Source organism: Calonectris borealis, chromosome 12 (assembly GCF_964195595.1).
Source record: "Calonectris borealis chromosome 12, bCalBor7.hap1.2, whole genome shotgun sequence".
Classification (NCBI taxonomy): Eukaryota; Metazoa; Chordata; class Aves; order Procellariiformes; family Procellariidae; genus Calonectris; species Calonectris borealis.
Window position 1 is genome coordinate 1110349 of NC_134323.1, and position 23343 is coordinate 1133691.

The 23343-nt window shown below is 58.6% G+C and overlaps 2 protein-coding genes and 1 pseudogene across 4 annotated transcripts in view; 2 read left to right on the top strand and 1 right to left on the bottom strand.

The window, feature by feature from the left end:
- Nucleotides 1-1171: 1171 nt before the first annotated feature.
- On the bottom strand, nt 1172-5557 carry LOC142087000 (C-signal-like; annotated as a pseudogene).
- Nucleotides 5558-10418: 4861 nt separating this feature from the next.
- Nucleotides 10419-15708, top strand: LOC142087098 (C-signal-like). The gene is made up of 6 exons (XM_075160865.1): nt 10419-10594; nt 12748-12799; nt 13668-13858; nt 14177-14335; nt 14620-14730; nt 15432-15708. The coding sequence occupies exons 1-6, from the start codon at nt 10448-10450 to the stop codon at nt 15543-15545; spliced, it is 774 nt and encodes a 257-aa protein (XP_075016966.1). The 5' UTR covers nt 10419-10447; the 3' UTR covers nt 15546-15708.
- A 4056-nt stretch (nt 15709-19764) lies between these two features.
- RIPOR1 (RHO family interacting cell polarization regulator 1) overlaps nt 19765-23343 on the top strand; it is a 35324-nt gene continuing 31745 nt past the window's right edge. The window contains exons 1-3 of one of the 3 annotated variants that reach the window (XM_075160871.1): nt 19765-19940; nt 20691-20923; nt 21027-21105. The gene's annotated coding sequence lies outside the window, so the exon portion shown is untranslated. Of the gene's footprint in view, nt 19941-20372; nt 20924-21026; nt 21106-23343 lie in introns of those variants that run through there. The other 2 variants (XM_075160872.1, XM_075160870.1) reach the window with 2 other exon arrangements.

Sequence of the window (23343 nt, forward strand, 5' to 3'; positions counted from 1 at the left end):
ACAGGTTTTCCATCTTTGTCCCCGCCTCCCTCTGGGTTAACTCCTGTAGCAGGAGGGTGGGAAGGAAACGTCTCCTCCACAATCTCTGCCTCCTTCTTTTTCACCAAAGGGCCTCCAGCTCCGTCCTGACGTGGAATGTCCCACTGTGACCCCTGACCATGTCACAGAGGGTCTGCAAGGGCTCCCCAACCCCCTTTAGCCTCCCCCAGATCCTGCCAGGTTTTGCCCTACAAGAGGGAGGAGAGGTGTGGTGGGTGCTCTTCCCACCTCACTGCCCACTCCCCAAGGAGAATTGGGGGTGCATTGAGAGCCATGGGGGGGGGTCCCCAGACAGGGGCTCACCTTGTGCACTCCGGATGCGCTGGGCAGCTCGTTGGTCCCAACCGGAGAGGCTGTGCCACCTCTGCTGGTGTGGGGCTGCGCACACAGTGGCGTTCCAGTTCCTGGGATGTGGAGAAGGCTCGGAGACCAATGCACGCAGCAGCATCCCCAGTCCCGGGACAAGGGCAGGGCTCGGGGACCCCTTCATGGGGTGTCCCTTTACGTGAGAGAGCAGTGGGAGTGGATGGAGCTCTGCCTGGGGATGGGTGATGAGCCAGCAGGGAGCTTATGGGTCAGGATTAAGGAGCAGACTGGGATGAGTGTCAGTGTAGTGGGTGTCTGCTGTAGGCTGCCTGATTAGGAAGAATAAGTGCGTGAGACCTTCTACAGACAGAAGTAGCCTCACGTTTGCTGGGGGATTTTAACCACCCTGATATCTGCTGGAGGGACAACGCAGCAGAGCATAAGCAACCCAGGAGGTTCCCAGAGAGCATCGGTGACAGCTTCCTGACGTACGTGATAGAGGAGCCAACGAGGAGCAGGGCTCTGCTGGATCTCCTACTTACGAACCAGGAAGGGCTCATTGGGAGGAGGGACTGATGCACCAGAAGGTCGTGCTGCCATTCAGAGGGAGAGCTGTGGGCTGAGCCCCTCCGTACCCAGGGACAAAGCCCTACCGGGATGACGACCAGGCTCCCAGTCAGAGGAGATCAGACATTCAGACCAACCTAGCTCAATTATGCGCAGAAATAACTCTGAGAAGTTCTCTCAAAGCGTTAGTGAAGACTCTTACAATGCTAGTTAAAAGGAGACCAAGAGGAAGGCTCAAATAGTGCTACTTATTGTTTACAGACACAAATTTATTAAGACACAGGCACAACTCGGTGCAGCAGCAAAGGGTCCTGCTGCCAGGATCCTGGGCTGGCGTCTCACCAGGGCACAACCTTCCCTTCCCAGTCCAGGAAGGTCCTGGTCTCCTTCTCGGAGAGGGAGGAGAGCACCTTCAGCATCCCTCGCGCGCTGGCGTCCACCGTCACGGGGGGCTGCGGGGCAGAGGGAGAAACACAGTCGTGTGCCCAAGGCCTGGCTAAGGGCTGCCCTGGGCTTGGGGATCTCTGGCCAGGGAGCAGAGGCCAGCAGAGGGCAAGAAGAGTTCCCCGCCTCTCATCTCCTTCCCTCATGTGCCTCTAGCTCAGAGCGTCTGCCAAAGAGCTCTCCCAGAGCCCAGCATGTCTGGGACTGTTCAATCCACAGGAAGCTCTGCATTCCCAAATAAAAAGGTTCTTCCAGACCTTGGCCAAAAGCTCTCTTACCTTTTGTGATCCTGAGCTCCCCATGTCGGTTTGCACCCAGCCAGGGTGGAGAGCAGCGCAGAGGACACCGTGTTCCCGGTACCCCAGGGCACCTGGTCAGCATGTTCAGAGCAGCCTGCGGGGAGACAGGGCAGGGGTGGCGGTGACGGGAACGTGCCGTCAGAAGGACCCGCTGACTGACGGGAGCTCAATCACAGCGCAGAGAGGTGCAGGGACTGAGGGGGAGGTTGGAAAGCATGCGAGATGGTTCGGAGAGGAAAATGTCTGGGCTCACGCCCAGCGCAGTGTGGCAGAACCTTGCTGCAGCGGTAGGAGATAACTTGCCCATAATCCCATAAATAGACTTCCTCAGTCGAGCCTGCAGAGCTGGCCATGTTGATGATGGCTGCCTTGCTGCAGCTCAGCCCTGAGCCTAGGCTCCCTTCGTCAGCAAGGGCAGGAACGCCTGCGAGGAGAAGAGAGGAGAGGAGATAGGGGTTTGCACTTAGGTGGCACAGGGGAGAGGACCAACTCCTTACACAGCGGGCAACGTTGGGCACCATGAACAACCTCCCTCGTCTTCCCACTGCCCTAGCCCACCAGGCTTCGGATCCTGAGCTCCAGCCCGTGGCTCCATGAGCTTCTCATTGAGTGAAAGTCCATCGGGCACCGGAGCGGAGGCAGGACCTTCTCCCACTGGCCCTTTGTGCCCCCCGGCACGGCCCAGATCAGGGAGCCAGGGCCACGGGAAGGGATGCTCCCCGGAGCTGCGCTGCGGTGCTGGGCTGAGGGTCTCACCTGGCTCAGCAGCAGGGGCCCAACCGTGTTGGTGCTGTAAACCTGGGACATGTCCTCCAGCGTCTCGTTATCGAGTGAGTTCAGCTTTACAATTCCAGCGTTGTTGATGAGGAGGTTCAGCCCCGAGCCCCCCAGGTGCTCCCCGACTCTGGCTGCAGCCGCCTTGATGCTGGCGGGGTCGGTGACTTCTGCAGAGCCGACGCAGGGGAGGTCAGCGCCCGCGTCCCCGTGGTGGCTTGGAGCCCCCTGTGTCCCCCCAGGGACGGCAGCACCCGGTGCCACCAAAGGCACCGGCCCGTTGGCACGGCTCCCTCCCGGCACGGGGCTCCCAGGGTGTGCACAGCGCCCGGGCACACGCCAGGGGAACTGGGGCGAGGGACCCCCACCTCGGGGCACCTACCGAGCGGGATGATGACCAGGTTGGGGTGCCTGGGGGCCAAATTCTGTAACTCCTGCAAGAGAGGGGACCGTGTGGGCATGGGCGAGGCAGGAGGGGCTGCGCAGAGGCTCAGCCTTTCCCAGGCCCAGCTCACATCGCTCCGCCTCTGTCCCTGCACCGCCTTGCGCCCAGCACCCTGCTCTGGCTGCCCCGCTCCCGTGGGATGGGGCTCCGTGCCTCCCGCAGACGCCACGAGCCGCTGTCCCCTCCGCACATCCCAGGCGCAGCTGGTCCCACAGCCGTCCCAACCCGGCTGCCCTGTGCCGTGGGTGCCCGGCTGCAGCTCGAGCCCTTTGCCAACCCCCTGCCCGCTCCAACCTGCTGCCCTGGCACCCAGTGCTCCCGTCCCCCAGCACAACCCACCGCGTCCCGGCCCAGCCTCACCTGCGCTCGCTGTCCCTTGGGGTCCCGACAAGCCGCAAAGACCCACTTGGGTGAGTTTGGCATCTCCAGGAACTGCCGGACAAGCCCCAGGCTGATTCCCCGGTTGGCCCCAGTCACCAGAACGGAGCAGACGTGAAGCTCTCCCATAGCGCTTCTCCCTCTGCTCCAGCTGGCATTGTTTGCTCAGCTCCCTCATGCTTCTTTATAGCATGTTCCACGGCCACCCCACCCACCCAGGGCTTGCACAAACCCTTGGCTCCAGGTACAACCTCTCCAGCTCTTCGAACTCTCTAGGGGACGGTTCCTGGCTGGGAGCTAGCCCTTGTTACCAAAGGGCAAAAGTCACTTGGCTTTTTCAGGCAAACTCAGCTGTCCTGGGGAAGCCTGGCCCCATCAGCCAGGAGCTACCAGCCAGCCTGGCCAGGAGAAGCTGTCGTGGGTGAGGAGGGAGGGAGCCGCATGTCGGAGGGATGTGGGACGCCCCACGGCTCGGGTGAGCTTTCACAAGCATCCTGTGGGCTAGACGGGCTTTCCACATCGTACCAGGTCATGATGGCCATGAGCAGACGTTCTCTGCCTTGCTCTTGCCTCTTCCAAGCCAATGCCCATTCACTGATTGTCCCATGAAAGACCCGTGGAGTGGAGCAAACCCCGCGTGGTCTACTGGCAGAAGGAAGTGGACCTGCACATCACCATGCTGCTGTTCATGCACTCCATCCCTTTGGGCGCAGTCCTAAGTTGAGCAGTCCCTCTGCCCAGAAGGCACAGATGAGTCAGGTGCCTGGGACATTCTCCTGCAAAGAGAAATGCCTTGTCACAGCCCCATTGTCCCCATCACCCCTAGGCGTGGGCCACAGGCAGTTCTGCACCAGCAGCAGTGAAGCCCGGTGCTGCCCAGTACCTCAAGTGAGGCATTGCAGATTTGCAGGACTGGGACCAGTGCCTGCGCACATCGTTTGTTCCCGCTCCACCAGAAGTGAAGACGTATCCCCAGAAACCACTTGGCAACCCCGTGCTTCCAAGCGCTGTGTCCCAGAGCCATTGCATGGGCTGCTGGGCAGCAATGGAGACAGTGACACTGCTGGTGTGTCACCTTCTCCCCCGGGATGTCTTGGCAGCGGCGTTAGCCAGAGCCGCTTCCTCCCAGCTGCAGTGCCAAGCGAGCCCTCGTGCTCCAGCAGCAGCTGCCTTCCTCCTGCCCACTCCTGCCTGCTCTCTGGGGCTCGGCTGGCAGATGCCGTGGGACAGGCAGGTCCTCCCCGCAGCCCTGGGATGATCCTGCCCAGGGCAACCTCCGCAAACCCGGTCAGGGGGAATGCAACTTGGGGTAAGGGTGCCCATTTGGTGGTCCAGCTCTGCCATCCTCAGTCCTACGCTTGCTTCTGACTCGGTCCTGCTCTGAGTCTGCAGCATCCTCATCCTCATATTGCTGCTACATTCACCTTGCCCCCAAACAAAGCTACTTGAAAGTATGGATGTGCCAAAGCTTGGTCCCAGGGAGCCCTCTGCACCTCAGGCCAGTTGCATGGTCACTACGGTGCCACCGAAACAGGCAGTCCTGCCCTGCCTCTCTCACCTCCCCGCCTCATATTTGGGCAGTTGACTCCAGGGACCTGACCCATGCTCTGGCTGCCTCCAGTTGCAATGTGAAAGGAAGGATGCTGCCACCAGCCCCACCCAAAATAGGGACGAAGCCCCATTTCGGTGGTGGTGTCCACCGTGCCTCTTCTGTGTCTGAGGTGGCATGGTCCAGCTGCACGAGGGATCAAGCTTCCATCCCTAGCCTGCCTTCACCAGGCTCTCCCCGGGGCGATGGCTCGGGCGGTCACAGTACCCATTCATCCAGCCCAGGACAGGTGAGTGGTTTTTGTCGAAACAGCACAGATCTGGACATCACATCTTTGCGAAATATTCTCATCGATAACAATCAGTTCTTTTCCAGATATGTTAAAAATGAATTGAATGTATATAAAGCACGTGCCTTTTCCAAAAGGCATATTTACCAAATAGCAGCGTTTTAAGGACATTTTTTGCAAGTAGAGGCATTGCTTCAAATCACAGGGGAAAGCTTCTCCAATTTGTTTTTGCTAGGCTCCCAGTGTTGAAATATCATCGCCACATACCTGTTTGAGAGAGAACTGAATTTTGCACATCCCGTCACAGCATCTCAGCGTGAGATACTAAATCCCTTCGATACGCCTGCTCTGCCAGCCGGACCTGGCATGCACGTCTCCCTCCAGCTTTGTAATTCCCCCTGTACCCTGGAACATGCAGGTTGGTGACGGCCCCAGCCTTTCCTCTTCTCCTGTAGCAAGATTTGTCAGGAGATATTCATTTGCTCATTTGCTTTCACATCCGTTGAGTAAAATTTAACATTTTGTTTGCTCAGTGTAAATCCCGAGATAAAACCCAGAGCACGTGACAGAAACGCACACAAACACCCCGTGCTTTCTGGCACGGCAAATGAAAAATAATCTTTGTCGGCAGGCCATAGCCAATGTTTCCCCTTCTGGACCTTGTAGAAAATGTTCCCTGCTAACGTATTTGTTTAGTTCCTCTGCTGTTATTCACAAGACTTTGCATACAGGTGCAATACCAGCACGCTGAGCACTCACACGTTTCCTTCACTTAGCAAGAAAACCTCGTGGCAACCAAGACGGGAGTTTTACCCCTCTCCCTTCTACTGCCTGGAGCTTTTCTTTCGTAGCAGTGCCCCTTTTTGTGGCCCCATGGTTTTTTCTGCACCAGCATTCCATGAACTGTTCTTGCTTGGATGGCCATCTAGCGCTCTGCTGTCCAGCTTGTAGGTGAGATGTTCCTCTGCGGGAACACGACAGCAGCAATCGGCTCCTGCCCTCTTGTGCATCTGCAGCCTGTATTTGGGAGCTGATCACAGATCTTCCCTCTTCCCCTGTCCTCGACCCTGCCGAGTCTCAGTCTCTCCTTAAGCTCCACGTGTTTTGTTCTTTTTCCTAGTTTCTTTCCTGAGGCCACTCAGTCCTTCTTCTGCTTTTCTGATTCTCCACATTGGGCTGAGACACTTCTTTCGTCTAACGAATTCTTGCTGCATATCAACAGTACAAGCCTCTGGGTCTTCCAGCTGTCTGTCTCGGAGTGATCTGTCCTTGAGGACCCTGACAATTCTCCCCGCCTCAGCACCCCTCCCAGATGGCAGGACTGGCTTTCAGGCTCTGTTAGGTCATTTCAACAGCCTTTGCTATATTTTCACTTCTTAATGCCCACAGACCACAACTCTACTTGCTGATATATGCCATTTGCACGAGAGCTCTGCTCCTCCAAACAGACTTCCACGGTTTTCTTCTTCTAGGTGGAGGAGGAGGCCATCACCCACAGGCCTGTTAGAAACCTCCGTGATGCCTCAGAACCAGACAGCATCAGAAACAAAAAATTAACCTTTTAAATCTCCTATTTTTGCTGTGTCATCACATTTTTATAGCCTTCCACTGTTTCGGAGTCGTAACTTTATAATGTCGACTTTGCTCTGGGGCCCCATGGTTCATTGTTGATCATTAGAGTTTAAACAAGTGCTGCTTCTCCAAGAGTCAGAGTCCAACCTGGCACGAAGAGGCAGAGGAGGAAACAAGCAGCCTTGCCTGGCTCACAGCCCAGCCTCTTCACAAGTGCTGCTGCTGTCCCCAAGCCTCTGGAGGGGTCCTGGGCCCAGCTCTCGAGAAGGGATTCAGATGGTTTGTGTGCTCTGAAATGTTCTTGCACGATCTAAACCTTAAGATGAGCACTAAGGTCCTTCTGTACACCCTTCTCCCATAACACCTCAGACAGCCATATTTTACACATGGATGCTTTCCATTTGTCCTGGTTTCGGCTGGGATTGAGTTAAATTTCTTCCTAGTGCTGTGTTTTGGATTTAGTATGAGAAGAATGTTGATAACACACTGATGTTTTCAGTTGTTGCTGAGAAGTCTACTAGTCAAGGACTTTTCAGCTTCCCATGCCCTGCCAGGTGCAGAAGAAGCTGGGAGGGAGCATAGCCAGGACAGCTAGGCCAACTGGCCAACGGGGTATTCCATACCATATGACGTCATGCTCAGTATATAAATAGGAGGTGTGGTCCAGGAAGTGGCGATCGCTACTTGGTTATTGGTCAGCGAGTGGTGAGCAATTGCATTGTGCATCACTCAATTTGTATATTCTACCATTATTATCATTATCATTATTATTATTATGCTGTGGCTGGGGTCTACCTGGACTTCAGTAAAGCCTTTGACACTGTCTCCCACGGCATTCTCCTAGAGAAGCTGGCGGCTCACGGCTCAGACAGGTCCACTCTTCGCTGGGTAAAAAACTGGCTGGACGGCCGAGCCCAGAGAGTTGTGGTGATGGGAGTTAAATCCAGTTGGCGGCCGGTCACGAGCGGTGTTCCCCAGGGCTCAGTACTGGGGCCGGTCCTGTTCAATATCTTTATCAACGATCTGGACGAGGGGATCGAGTGCTCCCTCAGTCCGTTTGCAGATGGCACCAAGTTGGGCGGGAGTGTTGATCTGCTGGAGGGTGGGAAGGCTCTGCAGAGGGACCTGGACAGGCTGGATCGATGGGCCGAGGCCAATGTATGAGGTTCAACAAGGCCAAGTGCCGGGTCCTGCACTTCGGCCACAACAACCCCAGGCAACGCTGCAGGCTTGGGGAAGAGTGGCTGGAAAGTGCCCGGAGGAAAAGGACCTGGGGGTGCTGATTGACAGCCGGCTGAACATGAGCCGGCAGTGTGCCCAGGTGGCCAAGAAGGCCAACGGCATCCTGGCCTGTATCAGAAATAGTGTGGCCAGCAGGAGCAGGGAGGTGATCGTGCCCCTGTACTGGGCACTGGTGAGGCCACACCTCGAATCCTGTGTTCAGTTCTGGGCCCCTCACTCCAAGAAGGACATGGAGGTGCTGGAGCGTGTCCAGAGGAGGGCAACGAAGCTGGTGAAGGGCCTGGAGCACAAGTCTGATGGGGAGCGGCTGAGGGAACTGGGGTTGTTTAGCCTGGAGAAGAGGAGGCTGAGGGGAGACCTCATCACGCTCTACAACTACCTGGAAGGAGGTTGTAGCCAGGTGGGGGTCGGTCTTAAACCTGCAGTGGGACTTGTTCCTCTGTAGGGAACATCTCAGCTTCATGTCCTGTTCGTGAGGGGTGCAGCGGGACGGGCGTTAGTTGTGAGGGTCAGGTGGACCACACCAGGGTCCACACCAGGGGCTGCTGCATGGAGGGGTGGCTCTCACAGCGGGCAGTGAGGGGTTTTTAGAGACACCAAAGCTGTGTCCACAGGGCACCAGTGCCCACCAAGGTTAGGCGGGGGCTGAGGTGGAACATGCTCATATTTATACACTCAAGCGCTCCAAAATTCACTAGTACCAGCATCAGGCTTTACCAGGCAGCAGGAAGTTACCAAGGCCTGTTGTAGAGAAACTAAAGCACTTGGGTATGCTTTTTTTTTTTTTGGTTGTATTTCTCTTTATTACCTCCTGGAAGCCTCACAACATTTAACTAACAAGGTTTTAAAACAATTGCTAATGCCCTATTTTGCACATGGGATACTGAAGCATAAAAGTGGGTCAAGCAATGTCCACGTTGGGAAGTATCCAGTTACAGCTGCTCAGAGCCTGCCTTTTTTCACGGTTCACACTGGTATTCAGAACAGGCTCCTACTGACTTCAGCTGTGGCTGCGCGTTAACTGTTTCTACACAGCAGATCGCAGGAGATCCCCATTGCCGGGGCTCTTTGAAGCGAGCACTTAGGAAGAGCTGGTTAACATCATTTACCTGCAGCGTGCAGGACCTATGGAATAGGTGGCCAAATCCCCATTCCTCCCTGTGGTTCTCGCGACTGTTTGTTTTTGTACCCCTCTGTCCTCATTTGCTACGTATCTGCCAATCTTGGCAACAGATGGAGCCGCGCTTCTGGTGACAGGTCACCTAACTGATGGCCTGAGCACAGAATGAGGCAGGAAAAGGAAAATGGGAGCTTTAATTCAAATATATGCTATAAGGAGGGTTTCTGCTTCTTAGCATTTATTGGCATAATCAAGGATTTATTTCTAGTAAATTCCAATTTCTGTATCGCTGTTCAAAGCCAAGAAGTTCTCAAAGCATTTTTATATCCCAAGGTAAACTGGGGAGCAGAGGCAAAAGTAGTTGAGCTGCGGTGGAGCAGGATAAAGTTAGCACAAATCACCTTGATGCTATCACCAGATTGATACAATATCGTTATTTATTTTCTGATTTATTTATTGGTATCAGAGGAGTTTTGCCTAGTGTTTGTCAAGCAAGGATGAAAATAAGCAACAGAAATAACGATGCTTATATAAACCAGAGTTGCTCAGTCATTACTTTTGAGCTCCTGGTTGTGCGCTCACCATAATGGGATTTTAATGTTCTTTGTGCATCTGGTTTTCCACAGAATAATTGAAAATAAAACATCAACACCCACCTCCGGGCTGGCAGCACAGCTGGTACATGCAGGTCCCCTCCAGACAGAGTCCTCCAGCTGACACTGATGGTCTCTCTTTCTGTTTTCCCTTTCCCCTCACGCCCCATTTCCCCATCCCTAGCCGCCACCAAACCTTTTCCTTGCTTTACTCCCTTCCACGCCTTTGGTCCAGCTGTTGAACCAGGTACCTGACACTCATCCACAAAAACAACAAGAAAAATCCCCCTGAAACACCTCCAGCCCCAAACTGCAGCCTACTTACCTAATTTATAGCAGCTGATCATGATGGAGAGAGCCAAATCAGGGGCATTTCTGGGCAGGCAATAAAGAGCATCTGCGAAGGGTTTGGTACCTCCCTGATAAATTGGGTCAATGCTGGGATTTAGGGGTTGGGTTTTTTCCACTATCTAGGGGCAAAATCGCATTGCTGTGCCAAAGGTGCTGAAGACCCCCATCCCAGAAATGCTGTAAACCTTCTCCCCTGCACTCCAGCCTTAGGAAGAGATGGGGATCCCCTTTAGCCCCCCGCAGAGCATCGCTCCGGGAGCCGTCGCTCCTCCCCGCAGGGATGCCGGGGCAGGCGGGGACCCCGGGACGGGGATGCGCTTGGCGTGTTTGTACCGAATATTAGATGGGAAGGGAAAAATACACACACCCTCCCCGCTCCACCTCCACCGGTGGTTGGGGCAACCCCCTCCCGGCCAGCCCCGGCCCCGGGAGGCGGTGCCGTGCCGGTCCCGCCCCGCGGGGGGCCGGGGAGGGCGGCGATGGCGGCGGTGCGGGCGCGGACGGTGCTGCTGACCGGTTGCAACCGCGGCATCGGGCTGGAGCTGGTGAAGCAGCTACTGGGGACACCGCGACCGCCCGCCTGGATCATCGCGACGTGCCGGGACCCCGAGGGACCGCGGGCCCAGGTCGGGGCGGGGCGGGGAGGCTCGGGGCAGGCGGGGGGGGGGTGCCGGCAGCACCCCTGGGTGCAGGCTACGTGCTCGGTTGGCTTCACCCATGTGAAAAATGCATTGCGGTCGCAGAGGACCCCGAGTTTGCACCGTGCTCTGCCCGGTGTGAACGTCCTCTGAAGGCCCGCTGCGCAGCGGGCGAGGAATAAGCCGTGCCACCCTTCAAACCGCGCTGCTGGGCTATTTGAGGCTGCGTTGGCTGCACCCCAGCCGGCCATCCCGTGCCAACCAGAGCTGGGTCTGAGCGGGGTTGGACTCGGTGGTTGCGGCTGGCTGAGCTGGTGTGAATTGCAGCGACGCTGCTCTGGCCAATTGTGCAACGTGGTACCGGTCTTCGCAAAATCTGGGGGTTTGTTAACTGGTGGAGCCTGAAAGCTGCTGTGGGATCCTCCTTCCCCTGCTTTCCACTTCGCTAAAATGGGAGAGACTCCGCACGTGTTGCTTCAGCAGGAAATCACAGGAGCAAAGCGTCACCGTGCTTCCAGCTTTCCTTAGGCCCAGTTTTGGTTTTCCTCTGCTTACTGTGACCCACTGAAATACCAGCGGGGAGACATTTGCTCGCTGATAGATCCGGGCTCCAGCTGATTTGTTTGCTGCATCTTCTCGCAGCTCGGCTGTGTGCAGGGATCACGCCTTGGGAAGTCCTTGAGATGCTCTTCGTGTGCTCGCTGCCAGTGTTATTCTGGCTCAGGAGTAACCACGGTGCGGTGAGAATCCACCCTGCCGCCAGCCCAGGGGTGCCCAGCTCCTGCTGCTGCTGGTGCCCAAGCTGGCTGAGACAAAGCTAGCTCAGGTCTCTTATTTTTGCCCTGTTCTTCCCCCCACAACTTGCTGGGCTCGGGCAATGATGAGATCAGAGGACTTTTTGCAGGGCTGGACTGGAGCCAGTTTCCCCCACGTGGTCCATGCGCATCGCTCTCAACCACGGGATGCTTCTCCTAAGCCTTGTCCAGCTGTGGTAGGGTGAGGGCAGCGTCTTCACGGTGTTGCTGCTGAAGTCCATGACCACAGGAGACTGTGGACAGAGTGACTCTCCGTCAGGCTGGTGCCACCGCAGGGGCCACATCGCTCCTCCTGCCCCTTTCTGCCTGGATTGGGTGTTGGGGTGGGTGAGGCTGGACTTACGCTGGGATGGTGCGAGGCTAGCAGCTGGGCAAAACAGGGGAGGAGAAACGTCTGTTGGCCGTCACAAACCGTTTAGATGGGTTTTCCATCATTTCCTGTGCCCAAGGGGAATGTGGGAACGTGGGGCCTGGTGGGGAAGCCCAGAGGTAACTGAAGGTGGACCACAGCCAGTGGCAGCAGCTCTCCCACTCCACGTTGATAGGACGAGTCCCAGGGGAAGTGTCCCTTCACAATTTGCGTTTCCCCTGTGGCATTCTCTGTGGGCTTGTTTGTAAGAGGTTTTTAGTTCTAAAAGTAATAGTTTTGGACACATTGAATATGGTGGTTTGGTTTCTGTCATCTAAAACCTGCTGTAGTTGAAGAAAGCTCAGAGCAAAGAGCTGCTAGGAACCATAAAGTTGAAAGTTTTAGCTTTTATCCCTTTTGGCTTCTGAATCCTCTGCGTTTGGTGAAAATAATCAATAAAAATGTGCAAAGTGCTTCATTTCACTAGAGTGGGTGAGACATAGTGTCCAGAGCAGAGTGCATCCTGGGATTGGGCTATTTGGATCCAGATGTGACTTCCCCAAACGTCAAGCTTGGCACTCACAGCCATTCCTCCTCCATCTCGCTTCCAGCAGCCTCTGGGAGACAATTCTGGCCGTATCCCTGGCCAGTTTGCATCATTTTCCGCGTGAGCTGGTCCTTAATAGTTTGCTCTCGTCTTTTGCTGTGGCTCTGTGACCAAAAGGTCACAGACCCTTTGGGAGAGTGACCATAGTATCTTGCAGTTGTGGCCGTGTCGTGCTCTGAGTGCATGCACGTTGCTTTGTGGAGCCTAGAAGAAGCCTGAGAACCTAGGCAGGTCCCCAGTCCAGCCATTCACAAGCGCTGAGTAACATCTGGAAGATGTTTCCCTCAGGGTGGACCATCGCTGGTGCCCCAGGTTGATGCTTGGCATCGCCTCTTCCCCGCGCTGATTGTTTCCATGTCTCTTTTTGTAGGAGCTGAGAGATCTGGCATCCAAACACCCAAACCTGGTTCTTGTGAAGCTGGGTAGGTGCGCTCTGCCTCTGAGCTGGTAAATTTGTGGTTGCTGGCCACACTTGCCCCCTTTCTCCTTCCCTCCCTCCCTGCCTTCAGGCTCCACATGGGCATCCAGTTCTTCAGAGCTGCTTCAAGTCCTGCTGCCAAAAGCCCAGCTTCTCCAGACCTGTCTCAGCCCCAGTACCCTGTTCTCTGGAGCCTTCTGGCCGCATGGCCATGGGACAAGGAGGTTCTTGAGACCCATCCTGGGTGGACTCGAGCTCCCCCAGCCAAGTGGTCGCATCCTTGCTCTGCCTCACAGCTGAGCTGCCTTGATCCCAAGTCCCAGGCAAGACCAGGAGGGCTCCGGGAGGAAGGCAGCTCCCGTGGAAATGCTGTACGACCGGCCCAGAGCCCAGGCAGGAGCTGTAGGACCTTGCAGAGCCATCCCACAGCAGGTCCCAGCACAGCCCCCGTGGGGACCGTCCCCCCGAGACTGCCCTGGGTTCTCCAGAGCTTGCTCAGGCATGGACTTTGTCCACTGGCAGGAGGCTGTGGCTGCTGATGCCTGACACAGCATGGGCGTCACAGCAGCGCTTTGCCACCACGGGGCCATCCTCAGAGTGGCTTTGCCCGGTGGGCTGCCCCAGGGCAGGGTCCTTCAGCTGCTGGTAGTGGGGCACCCTGTGCATGGCGGAGGAGGCAGTTTTGGGATGAGTTGGGGCTTGAGGGTGCCGGGGTGCTCTGAGCTGGTTGCACAGCACCATCTGGTGCCCACAGATGGAAGGCCACCCAGGTCCGAGATGCATAGCTGTTCCTCAGCATCTCAACCTCCCTCTTCTCCCAGGCCCCCCGGGTGGACCCCAGGGCTCTCAAACCCTGTTCTTTTCCACCGCAGATGTTGCGAACCCCTCAGCTATTACTGATGCAGTGAAGATCGTGGAGGGGAAGCTGAACGGCATGGGCTTGAACCTGCTAATAAACAACGCTGGCATCTACACCCCAACGGCGTCGCTGGAGACGGTAGATGCTGAAGAGATGATAAGGACATACAAGACCAATGCGGTGGGGCCAATGCTGATGGCCCAGGTATGGATGAAGCTCTGGGGATGGAGCTCACCATGGAGGGGGAATCTAGTCCAGCTTGAGGGTAGCCCGGGCTGCCCGTGGTCACGATGGAGATGCTTTGCCCGGTTTTCCGGGGCTCCCAGCCCAAGCCCTCTGTAGCCCTGCTGTGTTGTGCTGGGCTAACTGGGAGCAGGCAGGGCCACTGCAGCAAAACACGCGGGCCATGTTGGCTTCCTGCTGCTCCTCCTCATCCTCCCTGCCGTAGGCAGGCTGGATTGCAGTTGCCGTAAGTGGGGCTGGCTCGAGGCACAGGCGTCCCACAAGGTTGCTTCTCCCCAGGCGTTCCTGCCCCTGTTGAAGAAGGCTGCCCGGGAGAGCACAGAAAAGGGACTGAGTTGCAACAAGGCAGCCATCATCAACATCTCCACCATCATGGGGTCCATCGAGAAAACTCCCGAGTCCTTCTTCAAGCCTGTCATCTCCTACCGCTGCAGCAAGGTATGGAGACTGGAGACCTGCCCACGCTCATGAGCTTGGTGGGAGTTGGAGCTGCCCCTTGCCAGGCCTGATCTTGGGGCAGCACCTGAGATGGCGAGATGGAGGGACTTATCCATTCTCATCACTGCCCGAGCTCCCTGGGCATCTCCATGACCAGCTGCTGCCCACTGTCTCTTGAAGACCTGGCATTGCTTTTTCTCCCTTGCCACGAGGCAGCGGTGGGAGGGGAGTCTGGTGTGTGGAGCTTTCTACTGTCCATGGCTGATGCTTCCTTCCTCCCCCAGGCTGCCCTCAACATGCTTACCAAGTGCCAGGCTCTGACCTACGGGGAAGCCGGGATCCTCTGCGTGGCACTTCACCCCGGCTGGGTGAAAACCGACATGGGCAGCCAGGAGGTGGGTTTCGGTTGAGCAGGTCAAGGGGAGGACACTTGGGTGGAGACCCAAGCCTGCAAATTTGCAGTGGCACAGGAGGTGCCTCGGGTGGCCGGGATGGCTCTTGGGAGGAGGGATCCGTGTGGGAATGAGTTGCCTCTCAGGCTGCATCTGTGCTGGGCCGCTGCAGAACATGTGGGTGCTGCCCGGGAAATAGCATCAGCACATATCCGTGGTGAGCAGGAGGCCTCTTCAGGGGGAAAAAGGCTTCGGGCAGCCTGGAGATGTGCAGAGAACCTGAAACCAACAGAGCGGGGAGGAGAGGAGCAACACCATCCCATCCTGTGCCCCCTTCCTCAAAGAGCTGCAGGTCCATCTGGTCTCCAGTCATCCTGCAGGATCCCTGTTTTGGGGTGGGGGTGGTCCCTGCAACCCTGGAGCTGTGAGAAGGCTGCACGTAGCATCCCGCTTGCAGCAGGGATCTTTTATGTGTCCTGTTGGTTTAAGCCTGGCTTCCAGCCACCTCCATCCAAGCCATCAGTGAGCATGCAGATCCCCAACCATCGCCCCACGTAGTGGACCCATCCCACCTCCCGTGGCTCTCTGCTCGGTCTGGGTGGAAGGAGCCTCGCTGCCGACGTGCACGACCTGAGCGGGTGCCGGTGGATGGCCGGGAATGGCGGTGGGGTCTCAGTCCCGCTCCTCACTTGTGCCCGTTGCAGGCTGACCTGACGGTGGACACAAGCGTGCGGGGGCTGCTCTCCGTACTGCCGATCCTCTCGGAGAAACACAGCGGGACCCTGCTCAACTGGGAAGGTAAAGCTATTCCTTGGTGACCACTCTCTGTCCCTGCGAGGGACCCCGCAGTGCCAGGGGACTCTCCGGGTGCCCTGGAGCCACCGGGGTGCTCGGCCCTCTGTGGTCTGCTGGGACTCCACCAGCGGGCAGCCTGTGATCCCTGCCTTCACGTTGCTAATAAATAAAGTCAATGAGGACCTGTGCCTTCTCCCAGCTGCAATGCCCCCACCGAGACCGTCTCTGCCCTGGCCTGGAGCTGGGCGCCTGCAAAAAATAACCTGGCATTAGAGCAGTCTGCCTGCCTTGCCTTCGGCTGCCCTGAGGAAGAGGAAGGTCCCAGGGGGCACGTAACCAGCCCAAAGCCCTCGGTCCTCCCTGGCTGCTGAATGCGCCCGGGCTCTGCCATGCTTCCACCCAAAGTCTTTGCTGCAGACTTCTTGGGGGGACTTTGTGCTGGACACCGTGTCCTAGGGAGCAGCCTTGGGGCTGGAATGGGAGGACCAGTAACACCACAGTCCAGTTCTGCAATCTCAGCCTTTCCCAGTGGAGCCCTAACTGGGTGGGGGAAATCCGGTCCCGTGGGAGAGCACGGCACGGGAATGGCACTTCTGCAGGGTGGAGAGGCTGAGAACCTCTGGGCTTCTGTGTGGGTCGGGCAGCCCTGGGCTGCATGAATTTGTCCAGGAGGTGGTAACACCCCCAAAGAAAAGGACTTTGGGGTGGTGCTGGGTTTTCCCAGGAGGGTTCTGCCCTTTCTGGAAAGAGCTTCTCCTTGGGGGGATATGGGGAAAAGGATGGAGAGGCTCCTTCAAAACCATGCCTAGGTTTTGGGCAGAGCAACCTGGCTTGCAGGAGAGGCAAACCCACTGCTCCTTCCCTCAGAGGCCACCACCTCCTCTTTCTCATCTGGAAGATCAGCTGAAGCACCTCTGTCCCTCCGGGTCTGGCCTTTTCTGGGGTCGTAGCTCTCCCCTGGAGCTGGGGCTTGCCTGGCAGCACCAGCTTTGCTGGCAATCTTGAGGCCATGCACCGCTCTGCACGGGAGCCCCCTCGTTTCCCAACCAGGAGCACAAATGCTGCAGTCCCCCCCCCCCAGGCTTCACCCCCCCCAGGCAGACAGAGCGTCGGGGCAGACTGCTGGGCTGGGGCCACGTCTCTGCCCCGCCGAGGCGAGCTGCGCCCCAACAAGCTCCAACAAGCCCTGGCACCCGCAGCCCCGTGAGTCACGGGCACCAGTGAGTTTTTCTTCCTCACCAGCTCCAGTTCCTCCCAAGCCAGTGGCATTTTGGTAGCCCAGAGTTTCGAGAGGCCGGGAAAGGGGACAGCAGGGAGTGTCTGCAACCTGGGTGCCAGCCTGGGCTTGGGAACAGGGTGCCCGTGGCTGGAGGCAGCAGGGCTGCCAGAGCTCGTGAGCTTGGACCCCTGGCTCCTTGTACCTGCTTCTTGGGGGTCCCAAGCAGCCCGGGTGCCCAGCCAGGGATAGGAGGAGGGGCCAGATGCCCCTGTGAACTTCAGGGGTGCTGGGAGCATCCCCAGATGGAGAGGGGGCAGGCATTTTCCATAACGGATGGGCAGGTCCTTTCTGGAAGCAATTGCAGGAGCTGGGACACCTGGGTCCAACCTGGGTCCCACTTCTCTCCTGGAGCTGGGGCTCCGCTGCCCCGTCCCTGGCATGGGGCTAATGCCAACCCCCACCTGGCTGTGCCAAAGGAAGCCAAGCCCCCGGGCTGTTTGGAGCTCGCTGTTTCCCCATGCCCAGGCTGACACGCACTTTTCCAAGCCCGCGCTGTGCCCTCGGGAGATGGTGCTGCCAGCACCGCTGCGGGCAGCCGTCCCCACGCCAGGCACCCACTCCTGCACGGGTGCTCCCCGGCAGGGAGACGCTGGCCTCGGATTTCTCCTCCCGCGCTCAGCATCTGCCCAAACAAACGGAGCCACGCTGGGGATGGGGAGCGACGGTGCTGCCCCAGCTGAGGGGCCTCATCCTCGGGGAAGCTCTGAACCATCCGGGTTCTTCCCAGCCACCTGATTTCCCATGCAAATGCTCGCTCCTCTTTCTTTCCCAGCTCATATCTGTGGCCAGAGGAGTCAGTGCCCACCTGGGCACCTACCTGGGTGTTTGTCAGCGCTGTGATGGCAGCAGGAGGAGAGAAATCCCTTGGGAGGAAGGGCTGAGGGACAGGAGCATGGGTGAAGGGCCTGATCCTGCAGCTGTAGGGCTGTGCTCAGCCCAGCGCTGGCTCAGGGACATTGGCCAAGCCTCCACCGAGCACCCTTCCTGCCCCTTGGCAGAGGTTCTCCTGCCCCAGTTGCTCCACACAAGCCAGCTGGAGCCCGGCCAGTCACTGCGGGCTGGCTCCATGCCCACCTATCTCCATGTTTCTCCCTTCTGCCCCATGCCGGATCCCGGGAAGCGAGCTATGCCAGGGATCCCACCATCATTTGCAGGCAGCTTATAGCCCCTCCATCACCATTGCCAGCCCCATGAGATGGATGCAGCTGCTCCCCTGGGAACACAGGGAGAAACGGAACTGCTGAAAGCAGGGACAAGCTCCATCAGCTTGGCCGATGGCCTGCAGTGCTGGTGACACAGGATGGCTGCCCACCTGCTGTGGCAGCAGGTTTTGGTTGAGCTTGGGAGGCTGACGAATCCGTGACCATCTTTCTCTGGCTCCCCGCGAACTGGGACATCACAGCGTGGGCAGGTCACCCGGGACGTGGGTAGCCCTGTGTGCCAAAGGTGGTGGGAGGAGGAATGGGAAGCTCTGCAGATGAAGTCTGGCATTCCTAGAAGCCCAGCTGCTGGGGATGACAACAAACCTCGAGGGGCTGCTGGATGGTGAAGCACCATGAGCATCAGCCCGTAGGAAGCCCAGCACAGCGCTCTTCCCTTCGGGTGCAGGCTACTTGCCGTGGAGAGCCAAGTGGCAGCAGGTCAGTCGATCCCGTTTTTCAAGCCAACAGGAGACTGTTGTCTGGCAGTACGACCCAGCTTGGACCTCTGCAACTGGGAATCACTCTTGGTGAGTGCTTTGCCATCACAAGTGAGGCCAGCTGCTCCCCAGGAGCCCGTCCTTCCACCCTCCAAGACAAGGCTCATCCCAGGGAGCACATGCTGGAGCTGAGCCGCCGGGAACTGTGCCGGCCACGGTAACTTGGTGGCCAGGGATGCCTGAGCACCTTAAGGTGCTTCAGGACACGTGTTCCTCGGGAAGCCTCAGTGAGGGGCCGGACGGGCAGGTCTCCCTCTCAAATGCTTGCCAAGCGGTGTCGGCTTTTCCTTTGCACGAGTTCCGGGTGTTTGTGCTCCTGCAGCTGATATCTCCCCGCTTCCTCTCCTGCCTGATGTTTCCTGCCTCGCTCGCTCCCTTTTACTGGCTTTGCGCTTTGTGTCAGGCTTATCTCCCGGCCCTGGGCAGCGTCAAACCTCAGCGTCCCCCCTGCCCACCGTGATGGCGACCTGCAGCCCTGGGCACCGTGGCCTGTGTCCTTTCCCTGGGCTGCAGCACAGTGCCCCGGGAGACATTTCCAAATGCCAGCTCCACCTGGCCATCTAGCAGCTCCTTGGGACAAGCTGGGACAGAGCAAGGATGGTTTAGGATCCGTCTGCTTTTAGCAGCTGATCCATCTCTATTCTGAAGCTGGGTCCAGCGTAGGGAAATTGGGACGGCCCCTCGGGGACCTCTCACATAGGGGCTGCACAAGGGCATGGGGACCTGGCTGGGGACTTCCAGGGACCATGGGTGGGGAGGTTGTCACCCAGAGCAGCTCAGACTGCCTCTGCCAACCCCTGAGGGGCTGCAGTAGCATCTGGGGGCAAACACATCTCTGCTCTGGGGAGCCCAGGCTCCAGGAACCAACCTCAGTGCACATCTCGGTGGTGGGAAAGGCCCGTATTTTCCAGGGTCTTCCACCAGCCACCCTCTTTCAGACCCATAGCCACTGCCGAAGACTTGTTGCACCAGGAGCTGGGGTCAGACGTGTCCATGGAGTGGGGAGGACATGGGGAGTCCTGGCAGGACTCGCCAGGATGAAGGCAAGACCCATTTTGAGAAGCCACCTCCCATGGCCAGGTGGGGCAAAGAGCAGCAGGCAGAGCCCCCGTGAAAGGCAAAGCCCGCTCCAGGAGGAGAGGGGCGAAAGAGGAGACTGGGAACGGAAAAGGGCTGCTCCTGTGACACAGATGCGGAGGTGGAGCAGCAGGCAGGAGGCAGGTCACAAACGGCCGGCACACGAGGAAGCGCCGGGACACCAGCGGAAGGACGGCCAGCGTGGCCAGGGCGGCCGGTCGCAGCAGCTCCAGGTGCCGCAGACCTTCGCTGGCCGGGGAAGGACCGGGAGCAGGGGGAACCAGAGCTGCAGGGACCTCCGCCAGGACCTGGAGATCCCCTCGGCAGGAATCTTCAGCCAAAACAACTCTTCGTTCTGCCAAGGTGCGGGCACTGTCCGTGGCATGGGGGAAGGGGCAGCAGGACGGTCACGGTGGGGACATCTCCGTGCCAGGTGGCACTGCGGTCCTGTGGCTCAGAGCCCGGGGAGACTGTTCCCAGAGCCACCAGCGGTGGGGTAGACTGATGCTGGGAAGGCTGGATCATCCGGGGACCTGCAGCTCTCTGGGGGGATGCAATGCTGCCATCAAAGCACGGGGACCCAGCTTGGGTGCATGAGAAACGCGGCTCGGGAGGAGGCACGTCCCGGTCCCTGCAGCACAAGGGCTGCCGAGGAAGCCAAGTGGGGCCAGCAGATAACGGGCTGAGGCTTCCTCCGGCACGCCGCAGCTGCGGGACTGGGTTGCTCCATCGCTATCTGGCCCTGCAGAGCCCCGTACATCCCTTCTCCCTCTGCTGTATTATTCTTAAACGGGGAGGAAACAGCTCAGCAAGTCCCACCTCAAGCTTTTAACCCGCTGCTGCCTGGCCTGCTGCTCTCTGCTCCGGTCGGCCAGAGCTTGGGAAGCCTCCAGAGCTGCCCTGGGAGGACGGCTTGGTACGGGGGGCTTGCTGCAGGCTTTACCTCCCTGGGGACCAGCAGCACCCCCCGGCAGGTCTCCCCCGAGCCACGTTGTCTCCCACAACCACCCTTGCAAAGGGTGGACGCTGTCATTGTCACCTCAGTGTGGAGAGAAGGTCCTGAAGGCTTTAGGTGCCAATGATTCCCTCCTTGCTCTCTCTTCCCCCTTTTAGCCGGTCGGATCCTGCCTGGTGCTTCCTCTGGAAGCCCCCCTGGTCTGCTGGGGGGCACCAGGGAGGCGGCAGCTTTACCAGCTTTGCCCAGATTTAACCCAAATACCTAATAAACGGTTTGGAGGAAATCCATTCTTGAGGAAGAAAATTGCAGCACTTCACCAGCTTTGTTTGAAGAGCCGGGGTTTAATTGAACCCCAGGGTCTCCGGAGGTGCTGCCTGCCGCTCCCTGGGTAAGTGGAAATCAGTCAGACATCTCAGCAACCTTCTCCAGACCGTCGTCTTCTCCCGCAACTCAACTCGGCCAAAATTGTCCCCCACTTTCTTGTCTGGCAGGGGACCTCAGTGTGTCCTCCCCAGCGCTGGCCACCGTGGGACGCCTTTCCCGAGCATCGGTGTCCATGCAGGAGCAGAGGTAGGTCACCCAGCCCCTGAGCCTGCCGGGGTGATGCAGAGATGCACCACGCTCTCCTGCAAAGACACCGCATACGTTGACGTGCCCATTGCACACCCAGTGCCCCATGAGCACCCCCGGCATAAACCAGCGGTTCGCCTGGGCCAGTCTGCTCCGTGCCCTGCGGACCTGGCACAGCCACACGCGTGGATCATCCAAAAAAACCCAATGCCACCCGTTTGGGAGCCGTGCAAGCCATGCTGTCACCTGAACTCAGCACGGGAGCGTGCAGGCGTGGGCTGCAGCGAGGTGCTCACCCTCCCTCCCACGGCTGGGCTTCTGCCCATGCTTTTGCCCCCAGCAGTGCCCACACAAGGGGTGACGCTGCCAGAGGGGGTCCTTGGCCGTAGGACCCAGTCCCGCTTTGAAGGGTCCTGCCGGGGGGTTTGGTGCAGGTCAGCCTCTCCCTTGCCCGTCCCCTGGCACCGGCTGGGCCTGAATTTCCAGCTGGTGCAGAACAAGTTGCCGGGAGGCTGCACCCGGAGCTGGCACCGTGCCGAGCTGCTGCCGTGCCCGTCCGGCGTCACGAGCGTGCACGGGGGGCCGCGGGGATGGCGAAGGGGGTTAAGCTGCCCACGGGCTGGGGCAGCCTTCCTGCTGCTCGTCTGCAGGACAGGGCTCGCTAGAGGGGTCATCCCCTCGGTTCCCCAGCATGTCACCACCCAAATGCATCTGTGCAAACCCCGTGAGCGGCACAGGGACTTCAGGGATGTCCCTGGAGACCAGCAGGTACCATCCCATCCTCTCCAGCCACAGGGCTTGGGTCCCAGCCTCTGCCGCGGATGCAGAGCAGCATGGCCAGGACGCCCACTCGGGTCCCAGCCCTGCTCCCCTGGAGCATCCTTCCCCCCGTGTTGGTTCCTGGGAGAGGACTGAGCCCCAGCGATGGCAAGAAGAAGATCCAAGCTCATTTTGATGAGCTCTCTCCCCGGTGTCCCTCTCCTCGGAGCCAGGGAAGTGACGCTGGGGAGGAACTTGGCTCCTCTTGTTTGTTATTACAGGATAAAGTTACTCTTTAAAGCAGAGCCAGTGCTGTCAGGGCTGCATACCATCCGGGAACATCGCTCCTTCCCAACGGCTCCAACACCCTTCTTGTTATTGTGCTCGCGTGGAGCCAGCCCGCTCCCAGCCCTGGGCACAGCGAGGGGGACGCAGATGGGGGGGATCCGAAAAAGAGCCTCGAAGCTCTTTTCCCACCTTGGGAAAGTTGGAAGCGAAAGGGAAAAGACGTCCCTCTGGAGCGGGAGAGCTCTCCTGGCTCTGGGATACGTGGGGAAGAAGGAACGGAAAGCAAGGGATGGGAGCAATGGAAGGGCAGGGGGAGCTGGATGTGACCGGGGTGCACTGGGGGGGTCTGTGTCCCCCCGGAGAAGGGCCAGGGATGCTGCCCTCACTGCGGCTCAGCTGGGGACCCTCTTGAGGGGGACAGACCGCTGGTTCCCGCCGGAGAAACTGCGCACAGGCGGTGGTGTGCCCCTGGCACCCATCTCGCCACCCAGTCCAGCTCAACACAAAGCGGGCTGGCTTCCCCTTTGAGCTCCAGCCTCTGTCCCCGCTGGTCCCAAATCCAGGGGACCTCCTTTTTCTCTAAGCTGGCACCCCAGGAGACACCCCAGCACCCCAAGACTTTGCAGACGTGGGGGTTCCTCAGCAGCGCCCTGGCCATCCCACCCACACTAGACCCTCCAGAAGGGGCTGGGGGCTTGCTTAGGGCTTGACCCCCCCTTCACTAAGCCATGACGTGCCGGTGGGGTGGAGGGGAAGGAAGCCGGCCCGGTGGAGCCGAGCCAGGGAGAGCTTCCTGGCAGCGAGCTCCAGCCTCCAGCGCCTTCCGTGCTGCTGCAGATGGCTCCGAGCGGGATGGAAAGCCGAGGGCTGTGTGAGCCCTTCCCAGCCATTCCCCAGCCTTGTGCCGGTGGGGAGGCAAACGCCAGCTGGTGACGCGGCGCCGGGGCCATGACACTGCCGGGTGTTGGAGGGAAGCCTGACTCATCCCCGGGCAGGAGAATGAGAGACTCGCACATGTAAACAGAGCTGGCCCCGGCGCGCCAGGGCATGTGACAGATACAGGAGAGACGGGCTGGAGCCACGGCCCGCGGCTGGTGGCATCGACACATGTGCTAGAGGCATGTGAGAGGGGGCTTGGCCCGCGGAGAGCCAGAATCGGTCCGCTCCCACCCCGTCCTAAGGCTCAGGGGA